Raw genomic sequence first — 17,344 nt, 5'->3', positions numbered from 1 at the left:
TTAAATTATCCCATCTATCTTGTGCCTCTGGGCTTTTCCCTTCCTCTATTTCTATATACCTTTCTTTACCTTTTCCTCCATTGGTTGCTATGTAACTGGGTCACTGGGCCCTGATGTCCTCTTCCTCTTCCTCTCTTTGATCTTTTCTTCCCAGATTTCTCCTATTTATTCTCTCTGCCCATTAGCTCTACCTATCCTTTCTCCTGACTTGCTGTTAGACCAATCAGGTGTTTTAGACAGGCAAAGTAACACAGCTTCACAGAGTTAAACAAATGCAGCATAAAAGAACGCAACACATCTTGCATCATAAAAGCAAATGTATCACAGCATTAACAAATGTAGCACATCTTATAATAATAGCCATCTCTTCAGTCCCAGAAGTGCTATTTTCTTTTCTGTCCCACATGACCAAACTCCCCCCCCCCCCCCCCCGAGTTTGTAAGGTCCTCCTCCTGCCTCCGCCTCTCCAGTGCTGGGATCAAAGGGCATGCTCCATCTGTTTTTAAATAGGACCTAAAAATTCAGTTTTCTTAATGAAATTTGTGTTCTTCTAAATAAATATTTACTACTTAGAACTTTGAGCCATAACACAGAGCAACAGAAAGTTTAGGTTCAGAAGATTACATACTGTCAGTACGCTATGGCCTCAAGATCTGTCTTCATGCTGGTTTTTAAAAATGTAGTTTATGGCCAGGCGGTGGTGGCGCACGCCTTTAATCCCAGCACTTGGGAGGCAGAGGCAGGTGGATCTCTGTGAGTTCAAGACCAGCCTGGTCTACAAGAGCTAGTTCCAGGACAGGCTCCAAAGCCACAGAGAAACCCTGTCTTGAAAAACCAAAAAAAAAAAAAAAAAGTAGTTTATGGGGTTTGTGTGCATGCGCGAGTACGTGCATGTGTGTACATGAACACATGTGCATATTAACAGCACAGATGTGGAGTCAGTTTTCTCATTCTACTTTTATGGGTTTGGGAGATTTAAATCAAGTTAGGCTTGTATAACAGGCACTTGGCTTTCCTGCCAATGCGGGGCTGGGCTGGCCCTGGGGCTTCATGCTCATTCTTTTATGTTCTAGATTATGCAACTATTTTATGACCACAGAAATCTCCAAGACTATGATAATCCCTTGATACTTTGATTTGTATTAGGAAATCGATTTTATTAATCTTGATTTTGCTATCTACAAGATCATCAAACTTTTTTTGCTTTATTTCCATTCCCCACCCCCCACACATACACTTTTAAGTCTAAATTCCCCAGAAGAGGAAACATACAGTATTTATGAGTCTTGCTAGTTTCTTTTAATATTATGATAACCAGTTATATCAATTTTCCTACATTCTTTTTGTTTGTTTGTTTGTTTGTTTTGTTTTTGTTTTGTTTTGTTTTTTGAGACAGGGTTTCTCTGTGGCTTTGGAGCCTGTCCTGGAACTAGCTCTTGTAGACCAGGCTGGTCTCGAACTCACAGAGATCCGCCTGCCTCTGCCTCCCGAGTGCTGGGATTAAAGGCGCGCACCACCACAGCCCGGCATCAAAATTTTCCTACATTCTTAATTTCGCTTTTCTTTATGGCTGTATAAAATTCCATTGTGTTGACAGGCAATGGTGGCACACATCTTTAATCCTAGCACTCAGAAGTTCAAGGAAGGTGGTGAATTCAAGGACAACCAAGGCTAGCTATGCAGAGAAAGTTTGTCTCGAACTGTCCCCCCTCCCCCCAGTTCCATTGTGTACATGTACCACATTTTCCCTATCCGTTCATTTGTTGATGAATATCTAGTGTTATTCCTTTTCTTAGCTTTTGTAGATAGAGTAGCAATGAACATGATTGATCGAGTATCTCTATGGTAAGCTGACTTAAGAGTCCTTTAGGTGTAATGTATCCCAGAGTGGTAGAGCTGGATCACGTGATATTTCTGTTAGGTTTTGAGAAGTCTCCATGGTGATTTCCATGAAGACTACACAAGTTTACCCTCCCATCAGCAATGAGTAAGGTCCCTCTTTCCCCACATCCTTGCCAGAAATTGTCATTGTGTTCTTAATGATAGCCATTCTGACTTGGACAAGAAGTCACTTTCTTTAAAGTTATGTTTGATTCTGTGTAAAGCCTTGAAATTTTAGATGCCACCACTGTTAGCTGCACACAGAACCAAATACTGTTTGCCTTTGCTCTTCTGGCTCCAGTGCTCTCCACCCCACTTAGCAGTGCCTAGGGATTATCGTGGACATACCCATTTATTCTTTTCCCCGGCCCCATGCTCTTTGCTTCTATAATGTCTCTTTTGCCTTCATCGAGTCCTTGTTTTTGTATATCAGTAGCATCGTAGCTTCCATTCACAGGTTTTTTTAGCCTGCTGCCAGTGATCCCCGACGTAAGATCTCACCGTGTCTAAGCTTGACCATTTAACTTTTATTGTTGTAGATCTGGTCCCTGCTTTCTTGCTCACAGGTTCATTGCTCTCTGGCACATGCTTCTTTCATGCAATCATTCTCTGCTGTGTAGTGCATTTAGAAACCAGTTCTAGAAACCATGTTCATTCCAGGGAGTAAGTTTTAGTTTTCACTCCGTCATCAAGGACTAGGTTAGATATCCTTTTGTGTGCACTCACCCAATCCCAAGACAGTCGAGCAGTTTTCATCAGAATTTTTCTGATTGTTATAATTCTCTTTTCTGCCAAGCTTCTTGAAGGCAGAAACCATGTATCTTGAATAATTTTACCTTTAGATTATAAAATATTAATCTAAATATCTGGGAAACAGTGAGTTGTCAGGCAGAATGAATAAATCATTTTTTTATAGAAACTGTTGAGGCAAACATTATATAAGGCCCTAAATTCTAGGTGTAAAGCCTTTTAATGTGTCCTGATTCTTCTATTTTCTTTTTTTGAAGAAGGTTGTAGGTGTTTCTATAAGCATAAATTGATATTTGGAATTTTTAGAGTCACATAAACCCCATTGATAAGTGATATAATTTACTAATTATTATTGTCTTCTAGTATAGTTTATGAAGGGATGAGGGAGGAGAGCGTGTGTCTACGTGTGAGATTCATATATGTGTACATACATTCAGAGGCCAAAAACTGAGAGTATCTCCCAAAAATTCACAAACCTGAATTTTTGAGATCTTTTGCTGAGCCTGGCACTCACCAATCTGACTAGACTGGCTCACCCTCCTGTCTCTACCTCAGGGAATCTGGGTGCCTGTCAGTGATTCAGGTCATTAAGCTCAGGACTTCTTTTTTTTTCTTTTTTTTGGTTTTTTTTTTTTTTTTTTTTTTTTGGTTTTTCGAGACAGGGTTTCTCTGTGGTTTTGGAGCCTGTCCTGGAACTAGCTCTTGTAGACCAGGCTGGTCTCGAACTCACAGAGATCCGCCTGCCTCTGCCTCCCGAGTGCTGGGATTAAAGGCGTGCGCCACCACTGCCAGGCCAGCTCAGGACTTTTTTAACTGAGTCATCTCAGCCTGCTTAATTCCTTCCTGCTTTTCTTCTATTTAAATGCCAGTGTTCTTGATTTGTCCTTCCCTTCCTCTTTTCTTTCCATCCATTTCCTCTTTTCTTCCTCTCAGGTTTGTAACTGGTTTCTCAGTTTTTATTCTCCTTGATGCTCTGGACCATCCAGGAGATTGTCACATGCATTGGAAGATGTTAGTAGCATCCTTGGCCTCTCAGTTTGTACCAGTAGCATTTCCAAGTTTTGAAAAAATGGGATATTGACAAAAATGTCTCCTGGAATTAGTCAAGTGTTTCTGTGGGCAGTCATTCCTGGTTGAAGATTAGCTGCTTTTTCTCTGTATTCCCCTGGCCTCCTGGTGTGTGTGTGTGTGGGGGGGTGTTGTTGCTTCCGCACGTGTGCAGGTGGGTTCACCTGTGCACATCCATAGAGGATGGAGGAGGACATTAGGTGTGTTCCCTGCTCTTTATTCTCAGCCTTATTCCCTTGCGATAGGGTCTGTCACTGAACCTAGAGCTTGCTGCTGTTGTCAGGCTGTTCTCACTGCCAGTGAGACCTCCAAAGTTACTTGTTCTCATGCCTGTATATATATATACACACACCCAATTGATCCTTTCCCCAGTGTCAATGGGGGCAGATTATGGGGCACAGTTTGTCCTCAATAACTGTTACTTTCTGCTGAGATTTTCTTTTCTTCTGCTTCACTTCCTCCTCCAGTTCTTTTTTCTTTTTCTTTTTTTTTTTTGATTTTTAGAGACAGGGTTTCTCTGTGTAACAGTTCTGGGTGTCCTGGAACTCGCTTTGTAGACCAGGCTAGACTTGAACTCACAGAGATCCGCCTGCCTCTGCCTCCCCGTATGCTGGGATTTAAAGGTGTGCGCTACCACTGCCCAGCTCTAATATTTTTCCTGTTTGTTTTTGTTTGTTGCTTGTTTGATTGGTTGTTTTTTCAAGACAGGGTTTCTCTGTTGCTTTTTGGAGCCTGTCTGTGCTGGAACTTGCTCTGTAGGCCAGGATGGCCTTGAACCCCCACCCCCCATGCTGGGATTAAAGGTGTGCGCCAACCACCCCTGCTTCTCAGCTCTTCTAGAATGAATAAAATCTACTTTTTGTTTCCTTCTTCCTTTACTGCTTTACCCAATGGAACAATGAAAAACTGTTATCGTCAAGTATGCTGTCAATTTTCTTGTCCCCAAAAGGTAGCTACTACCTCATCTTCCATCTCTTGGTGTTTTAATTCTTCCTCTTATGTTGGCCTCATTCACTTAGTGCGGTCACTCAGAGACTCCTGTCTGCTCGATTCCTGGCTATTCTAGATGCCACCTCTGGTCTCACAACTGGGATGCATGAAGGACACTAGCATTTTTAATATTGAAATCAAATCCAATACTATTGTACTTTATTTTGTACCTTCCTAGAACAAGTTCTCTGTCCGTTTCATAGCTCATCAGTTACGATTTCTAAGGTCCTACGCACTTTGAATGGCTTACCAAGTGGTTTTAAAAACACAGCTCTCAGCTGCTTCCTTCTGTTTGGAAACCTTTTCTTGCTCTTAGAAATGCCTACAATGCTTAACTTTTGGTTGTTTGTTTAATTAAGAAAAATACTTGCTAAGTCAAAAGCGACTTAGATTCTTTTAGACAGATATTTTGTGAAAATATTTTTTTAGTGTTAGCTTATTTTAGTAGTTATTAAACACTAATTAAATTTATTTAGAGGACAAATCTTGTCTGACCAATTTGACTGCTAAATTATAAGATATTTAAATAAACTTTCTTTGGTTGCAGGTATTTATAACAGCAATGATGTAGCTGTGTCCTTTCCAAACGTGGTGTCTGGCTCGGGATCTAGCACTCCTGTCTCTAGCTCTCACATACCTCAGCAGTCATCTGGGCATTTGCAACAGGTGGGAGCCCTCTCCCCCTCAGCTGCGTCATCTGTAACCCCTGCAGCCACTACAACTCAGGTATGTCATAGTTCAGAGTCAGCCTTATTAGCAAGCATTGTGATTGTCTCCAACAAAAATCAGAAAATGTAGAAAAATGTCTGAGTCAATTTGGCGTTTTTGTGGGCTTTTTGGCGCTCTTCCTCTTTTTATAAAAGAACATTTAAAATTGCACAAATAGTATTTGAAAATCTTTTGTATAAATTATTTTAATTAACCTAGGAGATAATATTGAAGAGTAAATGACTCCAGGCTGAAGAGATAGCTCACTGGTTAAGAGTGTGTGCTGCTATGCTGGGCGGTGGTGGCGCACGCCTTTAATCCCAGCACTCGGGAGGCAGAGACAGGCGGATCTCTGTGAGTTCGAGGCCAGCCTGGTCTCCAAGAGCTAGTTGCAGGACAGGAACCAAAAGCTACGGAGAAACCCTGTCTCAAAAAAAAAAAAGAGTGTATGCTGCTTTTGGAAGAAAGCAGAGTTCAGTTTCTAGCACCTGGTGTAACTGCAACTCAGGGATCCAATTTCTCTAACACCTGGTACCTACACTTGTGCGGATTTCCACCCACATACACATAATCTAAAACAAAATAAACCTTTCAAAATTTCCAAATATAAATCGATCCACCCAATACATTACTTAAAAGAATAAATAAAAATGAAAGAGCTCTTCATAGACTGCAGGCTCTCCTTTGTCTGCTCTCTTTCACAGTCACATCTGCAGCCTACTCTGTAGGGTTATGATTCTTTCTATCTTTAAGTCCAGAGCTCCCATAAACCAGACAAGTGCTCTACCACTGAAATTTATCTTACCCAGCCTTCTGCCTGCCTCTTCCTCCCCTCCCCTCCCCTCCCCTCCCCTCCCCTCCCCTTCTCTTCCCGCCTGCCTGTGACCCCCCACCCCCACCCCCTTTGCTTTTTTCGAGATCGGATTTGTCTGTGTAACCCTGGCTGTCCTGGAACTTACTCTGTACACCAGGCAGGTGGAACAGAGATCCACCTGCCTTTCACTCTGAGTGCAGGTATTAAAGGCTCGTGTCACTGCCTGGCCCCAGCCCTCAATTTTATATATAATTTTAAGGTATGGTCTCAACTAAGTTGCCCAGATTGGCTTTAAATTAATTCTTTGGACTAAGTGGGCCTTGAACTGGTGGTCTTCTTGCTTTGGAGTGCTGAGTAACTGATACTGGTGAGCTCCACTAGGTCTGGCAATAGGAATGTTACGAAAAACAAGTGATAGAAAAGAAAAAACGTAGTCTTGTATCTTATTAATAAGAAAAATAATTAGATGTTTTAAAAAGCCATTTAAACCGTTACTTCTAAAGGTAATCGTTTGAGAGTCCTAAACTATGTATATTTGAATTATTTGTGTTTGTTATATGTGGGCACAAAGCAGTGTGCATGTTTAGGTCTGAGACAGCTAGGTCTCAGATGAAACCTAGGTAGCTAGGCTTGTATCACAGGAAGGAAAGTGCCTTTACCCTCTGAGCTGTCTTGTGCATGCTTGTCCTGCCTTTCCCCACTATTTTAAAGCTACATCTCTGTCCTCAAACTGAGTCTTTTGTGTCTGTCTGCAGAGTTTCAAGACTTTAGAGCTTTGTGCCACCACACCCAGCTTAACTCTATAATCATCTTATTTCACTTCTCTTCAAAACTCTAGTAACAGATTTTCTAACATTGGAGAAAGTTGCTATAGTGTAATTTCTAAAGCACTAGTTTGTCTAGTTAACGTTTAATTGCTGTGTGGAGAAAGCCTTTGCCTAACCTGTGTGAGGCCGTAGGTTTGATTCTCTACCCAAGCTTAAAAAAAAAAAAAAATACAAATTTGAGCTTTTCTATATGTGCATAATTTCTATTATGAGACTTTAAAATATGCATTTCTTTGGTGTATTCTGGACGTCCGTTTTTTAAAAATTTATATTTATTTTTGGTTTTTTAAAGTAGGGTTTTTCTGTGTTGCTCCGGCTATCCTAAAACTCACTCTATAGACCAGGCTGGCCCTAAACTCACAGAGATTCACCTTCCTCGGCCTCTTAAGTGCTGAGATTAAAGGTGTCTGCCACCACTGCCTGGCCATATGCTGTATTTTTTTTTAATTTTTTTATGATTTATTTATCTTTATTTTATGTGCATTGGTGTGAAGGTGTCAGATCCCCTGGAACTGGATTTTTCAGACAGTTGTGAGCTGCCATGTGGGTGCTGGGAACTGAACCCTGGTCCTCTGGAAGAGCAGTCAGTGCTCTTAACCGCTGAGCCATTTCTCCATCCCCCATATGCTGTATTATTAGAGTACAACATTGTATTATTGTCATGAGTGTTTTTATAAATGGTGTTGGGCAGTCATCATTTTAATTAAGCCAAATAATAGACTGAACAAAGAGTATGATTATCTGTGCCATCTTTGAACATGAAAACGCACTATTTGGTGAATAAGGGTAGCTTGATTACTTTAGAAGGGTTTCCTTTAGCTTTTTTGTTTTTCGAGATGGGGTTTCTCTGTAATTTTGGAGGCTGTCCTGGAACTAGCTCTTGTCGACCAGGCTGGCCTCGAACTCCAGAGATCCACCTGCCTCTGCCTCCCGAGTGCTGGGATTAAAGGTGTGCGCCACCACTGCCCAACCTTTCTTTAGCTTATTTCTCTGGAAAAGTAAGGGATGGAAATAACAGGATTTAGGGAGGGTGAAAGAACAAATGAAAGAATGGCTCTAATTGTTTTATCTCTTTTAATTAAATGTAACTATGTGCTGTTTGATAGCTCTTTACCCTTGGACCAAGTCTCACTTTTGAATATTTCCAGTTTGCATTTTCTTTTCTGTCTTTATAGAAGTCTGTTTTAATTATTCTGGTTAATTCCAGGCTGAATTTAGCAAAGTATCATTTCTTCTCATTCGTTAAGTCAGTGGTCTTGGGACTGTCATTAGGGAGAGGTACATGGGGGTGAGTGGTCTGGAAGTGAAGGGAAACAGTTTCACTTGTCATGTGATTCGAGTGAAGAGCAAAACAGCCTTTACTCTGTCTCCTTCCATGGTCCCGTAGGATGGGTCTCTCATATGAGAGAGAGAGAGAGAGAGAGAGAGAGAGAGAGAGAGAGAGAGAGAGAGAGATCCATATAGATCCAGTTATATTCACATGCTGCATGCTGAGACAGCTGCATGTGTGTTTCTGTCTAGCAGTAAATGCATTCTGCCTTGAAGCTGAATCATATTTAATATGTCTGGCTTATCTGGTGCTGCTGTAGCAATCATCAGTCTCCAGGCAACTGAGGCACATTGACCTCTCAGTTGAACTGAGTGCAGATCTACTTTAGTTTAGCTGCCTGAGACAATAAAAAGGTGTTCAGTGTGAAAATGTAAAATGTTTTAGCAGTCTATAAGGGGAAAGAAACAAAAATTAGAGAACTTTTAAAATTGTTCATTGACTCCCTTCCTCTCCCCCCATGTCAACGTTCATTTCAATTTAACCGTTCCATAAATCTTAGTTGGCTTTTAAACATAGTTACTTACATCTTAGCATTTTAACTATATACAGTGTAAAACAAAGCAATGTTAAAAGATGGGTAGTTAACATTATCAGTACTTAAAATGTGATCCTAGATGTCTTGTTACCATTAAGAACTGTGCAAGAACATTAAGAACATAGCATGTGCAAGGGCTAGGAGGGTTCACGCAGCACTGCCAAAAAGAAAGTGAGAGCCGGGCGGTGGTGGTGCACGCCTTTAATCCCAGCTCTTGGGAGGCAGAGGCAGGCGGATCTCTGTGAGTTCGAGGCCAGCCTGGTCTACAAGAGCTAGTTCCAGGACAGGAACCAAAACCACAGAGAAACCCTGTCTTGGAAAAGCAAAAAAAAAAAAAGAAAGTCCACAGAGAAACCCTGTCTCGAAAAACCAAAAAAAAAAAAAAAAGAAAGTGAGATAAAACACACAACACACACAAACACTTTAACAGCAGATATTTTAAAATGTGTGTAGAGAATAGAAATGTAAATAATTTTTGGCCAAACCCTTCACCACATAATTTAATAAAGTCAGAATTTTTAGGGCCTGGATTGAAGCTAGAAGTTCAGCAGTCATTCTTTCTGGCCCTCTGTGTAAGTAAGATCAACAGACCTTTCACGTTATTTATTTATTTATTTATTTATTTATTTATTTATTTATTTTGCTTTATAAATTGTCACTCAGAAGTAGTAAAGAAGATAAAAATCAGGACAAGCTGATAGAAATTAAAGAGTAAGAATAGATTTGGGTTTTTTTTGTTGTTGTTGCTTTTCGAGACAGGGTTTCTCTGTTAGATTTGGGGTTTTAATCGGAAAAGGACACTTGTAAAATTATGTGGAGAAAAGAAAAAATATAAAAAACTGTTTTATAAGTTAATTTTATATTCTTAAATATTTTATACTAAATATTCTTAAGTGTTATATTTTAGCTTACTTGATATGCTGTACTTGTTTTTTAGAGTAACTTTTCCTTTACATGTAGTTGGTATAAAAGCTCAGTACATAGTAGACTGTCTATAATATATCAGTAGTCATAACTGTAGATCCTTACCATTACTGGAAGGTAAAATGTTTTGTATTCTTTCTAATTGGATCATCAGTAAAGGGTTTAAATCATTTTAGGAGTACCGCTGACTTTTCATGTTGCTTTTCATATTCCACTATTTTCTCCCTAAAAGATAAGTGATAACATTGATTAGATATTAACCACTTAAGCAATCTATTTAGAATTGGTTATTCTGTCCAGTTCTCCTGTCCTGTCGAGAATGTTCAGTAATGATTTAACTGCACTTTAATCCTCCTCCTACTTTTTGGAGACTCAATTGTGGAACATTCAGCATTAGCCTAAACAGTGGTTTTGAATACATTAAGCTCCTAACAATTAGGGAGCCGTTTGGGGCATTGAGTAATGGGGAATGATGCAATTGAACCTGACAGCGTCAACAGTCTGCCTACTCATGGGACCAGAAAGTTGTTCACACTTGGTTCATCTCTCATCACACGCTGGGTATTAATGCTTCACTGGTGGTAGCTGACTCAGAATTGGAGTTGGTTCTCAGGAAAGTATGAAGTTTGAATCATGGCAGAGAATAAATGAAACTTTTCCAGTCCTTTCTAATGGTCATTATTTCTTTATGAAAACCTTTCTGTTCAAACATGTGCTCATAATTATAAGTGTGTGTGTAAATAAAACTTTAAAACATCTTAATACTAGCATTGTATTTGAAGTCTTGTATGCTTTTGTTGTGGTGTGTGTGTGTGGATTCTTCTTTTTTTTTTGGGAGTCCTCAAGGGCTGCCCCTGCAGGACTGGTTTATTTAAAAAATATCCATTGCTGCCAGTGACAGAAGTCTGCATGAAGTCATCAGTTGTGACATGGTTTTGCTTTTTAACTCCTGTGTCTCTTTCTGAAAGACCGTTTTTGGCCACCCGAGATGCTCTGTTGGTACCTTCCTACGGGCTAGCTCTTGTGTTCTCCTGAGTATGTTTGGGTGCATTTGGACGGCTGGTGTCCCTGCTCTTTTCACAAGAACCACTGGTTTCTCCATCTGTAGCCATGGGAGTCTCTCCTGTCTGTGTCTCTGTGGAACCTTCATCAGCAGCCACAGGTGTACCTTCCCTTAGCAGCTCAGTTTTTACGCAGCAGTCCTGCTTGGCCAGAACTGCCTGCTTTAAGAAACTTTCAGACTTGGAAAAAAACAAAAACAAAAATTTCTACTTTTTTGACAATCCTGCCATATAGTCATGGCTAGCTGGCTTTGAACTCCTGTCTCCTAAAGTGGTATGGAGCACATCGTGTTTTAGCATTTCTCCTTTGCTTTTCCAGTGTTGTGATTACAGGTGTGACCACTGTGCTCAGGGGTATTGCTGTATTGTTATCGAATCTGCAGGTGAAATAATTCTTACAGTGAGGCATTTATGCCATCTAATGGTTCTTTGGACACTGTTTTTACTCGTGGATATTTGCCACAACTAGTATCAGTATATAATTGATAATTTATCTTATCCAAGTTTATGGAAATACAGAAATCATATTAGTTTACAAATAGTATGCTCTTTAAAGTTTTTTATTGTGTATTTATTTTGGGTATTGTGTGGGTGTGCACATGGACAGTGTGCATGTGTATAGGTCATAATAGAACTTGCAGAAGGCTGTTTTCTGCTTCAGGTTTCAGGAATTAAAGTTAGATTGTCACACTCGGCAGCAGGCACCTTCATGTGCTGAAACATAGTTTTGACTGTCACAGAAATAAAATAACAAGCTGAACTATGGGATACTTACTTAGCCTGTTCCAGATGTTTTTATGAGCCCATTATGCATATTAACTATATTCTTACAGTATTCTGGTAAGAAAAGCATTATACCATCATTCCTATAATAAGAATTTGAGGATAGAGAAAGTTAATGGCTTGCCTACAGCTTAGCTAGTAGCAAATACAGCGGTGATTAAAAAAAATTGTTTTACTTTAAAAGTATATATGAAGTAGGGAGCTGGAGATGGAGCTTAGTAATAAAATACTTGCCTAGCATATGTGAGTCCTGTGTTTCATTCCCAGCCCACAAAATAAACCAAAAAACGTTAAGTATATATGAATTGGTAATTTTTAAAAGTAGTCTTAAAAAAAATTCATACAATTGGTGTGTATTTAGTGCCTGCCTAAAGAGGGGGCTGTATTCCTTGGGCCTGGTATTTCTAATAGTTGTGAGTTAGCTGCCACGTGGTTGTTGGGAATTGAACCTGTATCCTCAGAAAGAGTAACTCATGTTCTTAACTATTGAGCTGTCTCTCTCAGCATCTAACAAATAATCTTAATAAAAATTTTGGAAGAACACATTTTTTGTTTGTATTGCTTTTTGAGGCAGGATTTCTCTGTGCAGCCCTGGCTGTCCTGGAACTCACTCTGTAGACCAGGCTGAGCCTGAACTCAGAAATCCACCTTGCCTCTGTCTCCCATGGACTGGGATGAAAGGTGCGTGCTCCCATAGCCTGGTAAGATGTTTTTGATTGTAGACAAAGCTTTTTTTTTTTTTTTTGTAAATTCAATTGCTTTCTTATGTGTAATTTTTTTCTATTTAAAAATTTTAAGGAACTTTTGTTACAATGAAGTCAAACTGTAATTTTATCTACAGTTTTTCTTATTGTTATTTCTTTTTGATCTTTTCTTGTATTAGCCACCAAGACAGTTACAGTTAAAAGTTAAGCTTTTTTCTTTCTTTAATTCTTTTTTCTTTCAAACTTTCTCTCTCTCTCTCTCTCTCTTTTTTTTTTTTTTTTTGTGGAGGGGGGTGTTGCTTGGTTGGTTTTGTTTTTCTTTTCTTTCCCTTTTTTTTTTCCTTTTTTTCTTTCGAGACAGGGTTTCTCTTGTGGCTTTGGAGCCTGTCCTGGAACTAGCTCTTGTAGACCAGGCTGGCCTCGAACTCACAGAGATCTGCCTGTCTCTGCCTCCCGAGTGCTGGGATTAAAGGCGTGCGCCACCAGTGCCTGACTTCGGTTAGTTTTTCGAGAGAAGGTTTTTCTGTGCAACCCTGGCTGTGTGTAGACCAGCCTGTCCTCAAACTTAGAGACCCGCCTGCCTCTGCCTTCTAAGAGTATTGGGATAAAAGATGGCACTGCTACCTGGCTGAAAGAATATAAAGTTATGTTCCAGTGCTAGAATGTTGAAAAAATGGCTACTACTACATTTTGAAAGTTGTTTAAATCATTTGACTGCAGTGTTGACTAACAGGTTAATTGTGTGCTTTAAAACAGTTTTTGTCCTAAATGCACTGCTATCATATTTTCTAAGGTTGAAAATTTTACAAGTAACTATTGTATTTCGCCCCTAATTTTTATTTTTATGAAGAAGAGTCTCATGTGTTTGCTTTTCTGTCAAAGGTGACCATGCTGGTCATCCCATATCCGCCCCCCAATCCTGGGGTTGTAGACTCTGCCATGTCCTGTCTGATGTCATTCTCCGTGTTTGTTTATCATATAATGTATTAGACCTAGCTCTTTCCAGTTTTCTTTTTATTACTTAGTCTGTGCTTGTATGTCTGTGCGTGTGCTCATGCGCGTATGTGCCTGCAGCTCAGCATGTGTCTGGAGATTAAAGGACAGCTTTTGGGAGTGTGGGTCCTGAGGATTGAACTCATCTGGTCCTGCAGACTTGACAGCAAGTTCAGGTCGTCTGGTCAGCTTAAGACCAAACCTTTCCCCTTCTTTATAGGTAAAACTCCTTAGAGCAAGCCCAGCATGTAGGCATTGTGTAGTCACCAGTTTGCAAGAGGTCATCACAGACACATCTGTGATCATAAGCAAGTCCTTAAAATAGAAAAGATGTATTAATAGATAGATTAGAGCAGACGTAGAGTTTTGATCTTAAGATTTTTAATAGGATAGACTAAACCCTGAGTTTTACTTATTTGTCTTGAGGTTGAACGTTGCCTTGAGATCAATGTTTGTGCCTTTTATAGCTGTCTGATACATTAAGTTGTTAATGCCTTTTAAAAAATGTTAGATACTTGTTTAAAAATTATTTAGATTTACTTCAATAATTGTTCAATTTATTTTTAGTTTGTTGGTCTTTGGGTCCAATTATAAAATATTGTATTTTATAAAAGTGAGCTTTTCTATAGATTGTTAGAATTCCTTCTAGATTCATAGAAAAGCTATTAACAGCAGTGCAAAATGTTCCTACATAAATTGTGACTGACCTGTTTACTCAGCTCGAGAGACGGCTTTCAGAAGTCACTTCCCTTACCTGGACAGAATAGAATGAAGTGCTGCAATGCTATAACATAGGGACTTGCTTCCAAAAAATCCCCTTCTTTATACCATACACTCTGTAGTAGACTGTGATACATTGGTAATTTGCTTTCAGCATTTTGCTTTCTTAAAACCCATGTTGGAAATAGGCTTTAGAGAAGTGTCTGTTAATAGTTCCTTTATTCCTTGTTAAAGATTTTTTTTTTTTTTTGTATAAAAGCTTTCAGTGCCCTTTGCTGTTACTTCTGTAGGTTAACAGGGATTTTTTTCTAGTCCTCTTGAATCTTGATACTTCTTTTTGTTGGTGACAGCAAAGCTAATTTTGGAGGGGGAACAACAGGGTCTGTGTTGTCCAGGCTGGCCTTGGGTTCAGTGATAGTCCTGACTCATGTTCTTTCCCTCACATTGATGTATGTCTTTCTGAACTCAATGTGCAGTGGTTCAGAAGCATCACTGTACAGAATAAAAGCACCTTCCTGTCCAGCAAAATTACTAAATACAATTTCTCTTTGAAAATTTATTTTTCTTTTTGAAACACGATCTTTCCTTGTAGCCTCAAGCTTGCGATCCTCCTGCCTGAACTTTGTAAATTTTGGAAGTATAAGAATATGACATCATACTTGGGTTGACCATTTCTTGTTTAGATAAATGTAACAACTTTTTAGAAAAAGAATACTGTAATTTTTTATTTTAGCCATTCAGATAGTTTTGGAAATTGATCACGTAGAACAGTACTCCTCCCCCCCCCCCCAGTTTACCTTTTAGATAGAATTTTCTGGAGCTGGCAAGCTGCCTCAGCTGTCAGGAGCACTAGTTTCTCTTCCAAAAGACCCAGGCTCAATTCCCAGAAACCACATGGCATCTCAAGACTGTCTGTCTTTGCCAGGTGACAGTGGCACACACCTTTAATCCCAGCACTCTGGAGGCAAAGGCAGGTGGATCTCTGTGAGTTCGCCAACAGCCTGGTTTGTAAGAGCTAGTTCCAGGACAGGCTCCAAAACTACAGAGAAACCCTGGCTCAAAAAAACGGGAAAAGGGGGAGGGCTGTGGGTATAGCACACATGTGGCCCACAGACTTACATGCAGACAAAATCTCCATACCCATAACAATAATGAAACTGTAAATTTAAAAGTCGACTTAGAATAGGCTGAAGACAGTTGTGCTTATTCATAAATTTGATCATGGTTATCAGATGGGCTCCACTACTGCGCTGGACTGTGTTCTGTTGTGATGTTTACTGTGCCCGAGGGAGATATGAAAATGCTACCCTCTTAAATTTGAAGCTAACAAGAGTAATTATGAAGCCAGTGGCAGCAGGGTCCCTTCTTTTCACGAAGAGACTAGTAAGAGAGTTCGGTCTCTTGATTTATTAAGGAACTCAAAACTGAGAAGGTATTCCTGCTAGTAAGTTATAGAACAGAGATGGCAGCAAAGGGAAGGAGACCCACATGCTGAGTGTCTTCTGCTGTGCAGCTGGGTGCTAAAGCTCTATCTACCCCTACTCAGCAGTCCCCTACCCCCCACTTAGCAGTCCTCCCTACCCCTACCCAGCAGTCCTCCTTACCCCTACCCAGCAGTCCTCCTTACCCCTACCCAGCAGTCCTCCTTACCCCTACCCAGCAGTCCCCTACCCCCACCTAGCAGTCCTCCCTACCCCTACCTAGCAGTCCTCCCTACCCCTACCTAGCAGTCCTCCTTACCCCTACCTAGCAGTCCTCCTTACCCCTACCCAGCAGTCCTCCTTACCCCTACCCAGCAGTCCCCTACCCCACCTAGCAGTCCTCCCTACCCCTACCTAGCAGTCCTCCCTACCCCTACCTAGCAGTCCCCTACCCCCACCTAGCAGTCCTCCCTACCCCCACCTAGCAGTCCTCCCTACCCCTACCTAGCAGTCCTCCTTACCCCTACCTAGCAGTTCTCTCTACTTTTACTCAGTAGTCCTCCGTACCCTTACTCAGTAGTCCCTGCTACACACAGATCTCTCTCCTCTCTTGCTGTCAACAAATCTCAAACTTTCTTCCTCCTTGTAATTTTCTATATGCTTAGCTGATCTTTAAAAAATTTATGTCTCAAGTAAGAATAAAAGGTTCCATGAAAAGAACTCTTAGGTGTCGGTATCTGAGAGTTGTTACTGGTGCCCAGGATGGAGATTTGTTTGCATTGTTTTTGTTCTTAGTTATTTTACGAATAGCTAAGACTCCTAAATAGTTGCTTTTGGAGAGGGAAAAAGTCACTTTTTAAAAAATGATTGTTTTATCTATTCCTACCATGTATATGCCATAGCACACATGTGGATGTCAGGATAACTGGGAGTAGTCAGTTCCCTCTGCCGTGTGAGTCATGGGAATGGCACTCAGGGCATCAGGCTTGGTGACCTGTCCCCTCACCCACTAAGCTATTTCTTTTTAAATATTTATTAATTTATTATGTATACAATATTCTGTCTGTGTGTATGTCTGCAGGCCAGAAGAGGGCACCAGATCTCATTACAGATGTTTGTGAGCCACCATGTGGTTGCTGGGAATTGAACTCAGGACCTTTGGAAGAGCAGGCAATGCTCTTAACCGCTGAGCCATCTCTCCAGCCCCCACTAAGCTATTTCATAGTCAAAAGAGTCGTATTATTTTAGTTTATGAATTGTGTTTTAAGTATCCATACTATTAAATACATAGTAAGTATCCATTGTTGATCTTTAGGTTGAAGTTGGTTTGTTTTTCACTGTGGATTGATAATTTGGGGGGTATGTGTGTACATGTGTGTGTGCATGCATGTGGATGGGTGTGTGAAGAGGGCAACCTGTAGGACACAGTTCTTCCCAATGAGTGGATCCTAGGAATGGGCTCAAGTCATCAAGCTTGATAGCAGGGGTTCTTTCCCACTCAGCTGTTTTGTGTGCCTAATTTTTAAACAGCTTCATATATAAACTTAATCTTTATGTTCTTGAGAGGATACAGAAGTTGTTAGATTGACTTTACATATTAAATGTGAACTGCAAAATGCCTTGGAACAATAGAAAGCAAAGGATTCTTCATCATGGAAATTACTACTATGGGTTATAAGACTACAGTCTTCGCCAGGTAGTGGTGGCGCACGCCTTTAATCCCAGCACTCGGGAGGCAGAGGCAGGCGGATCTCTGTGAGTTCGAGGTCAGCCTGGTCGACAAGAACTTGTTCAGGACAGGCTCCAAAGCTACAGAGAAACCCTGTCTCAAAAAC

The 17,344-nt window shown here is 40.4% G+C and overlaps 1 protein-coding gene across 10 annotated transcripts in view; it reads left to right on the top strand.

Annotated features, from left to right (window-relative positions):
• Window positions 1–17,344, top strand: part of Mllt10 (MLLT10 histone lysine methyltransferase DOT1L cofactor) — a 147,921-nt gene that overhangs the window by 113,658 nt on the left and 16,919 nt on the right. For all 10 annotated transcript variants that reach the window (XM_057787267.1, XM_057787270.1, XM_057787269.1 and 7 more), the window contains one exon: window positions 5,237–5,415. In XM_057787267.1, the coding sequence (XP_057643250.1) occupies window positions 5,237–5,415 (179 nt within the window). The remainder of the gene's footprint in view (window positions 1–5,236; window positions 5,416–17,344) is intronic.

This window comes from Chionomys nivalis, chromosome 13 (assembly GCF_950005125.1).
Source record: "Chionomys nivalis chromosome 13, mChiNiv1.1, whole genome shotgun sequence".
Taxonomy (NCBI): Eukaryota; Metazoa; Chordata; class Mammalia; order Rodentia; family Cricetidae; genus Chionomys; species Chionomys nivalis.
The sequence above is the reverse complement of the archived record's forward strand: the minus strand, read 5'-3'. Positions and strand labels throughout refer to the sequence as shown.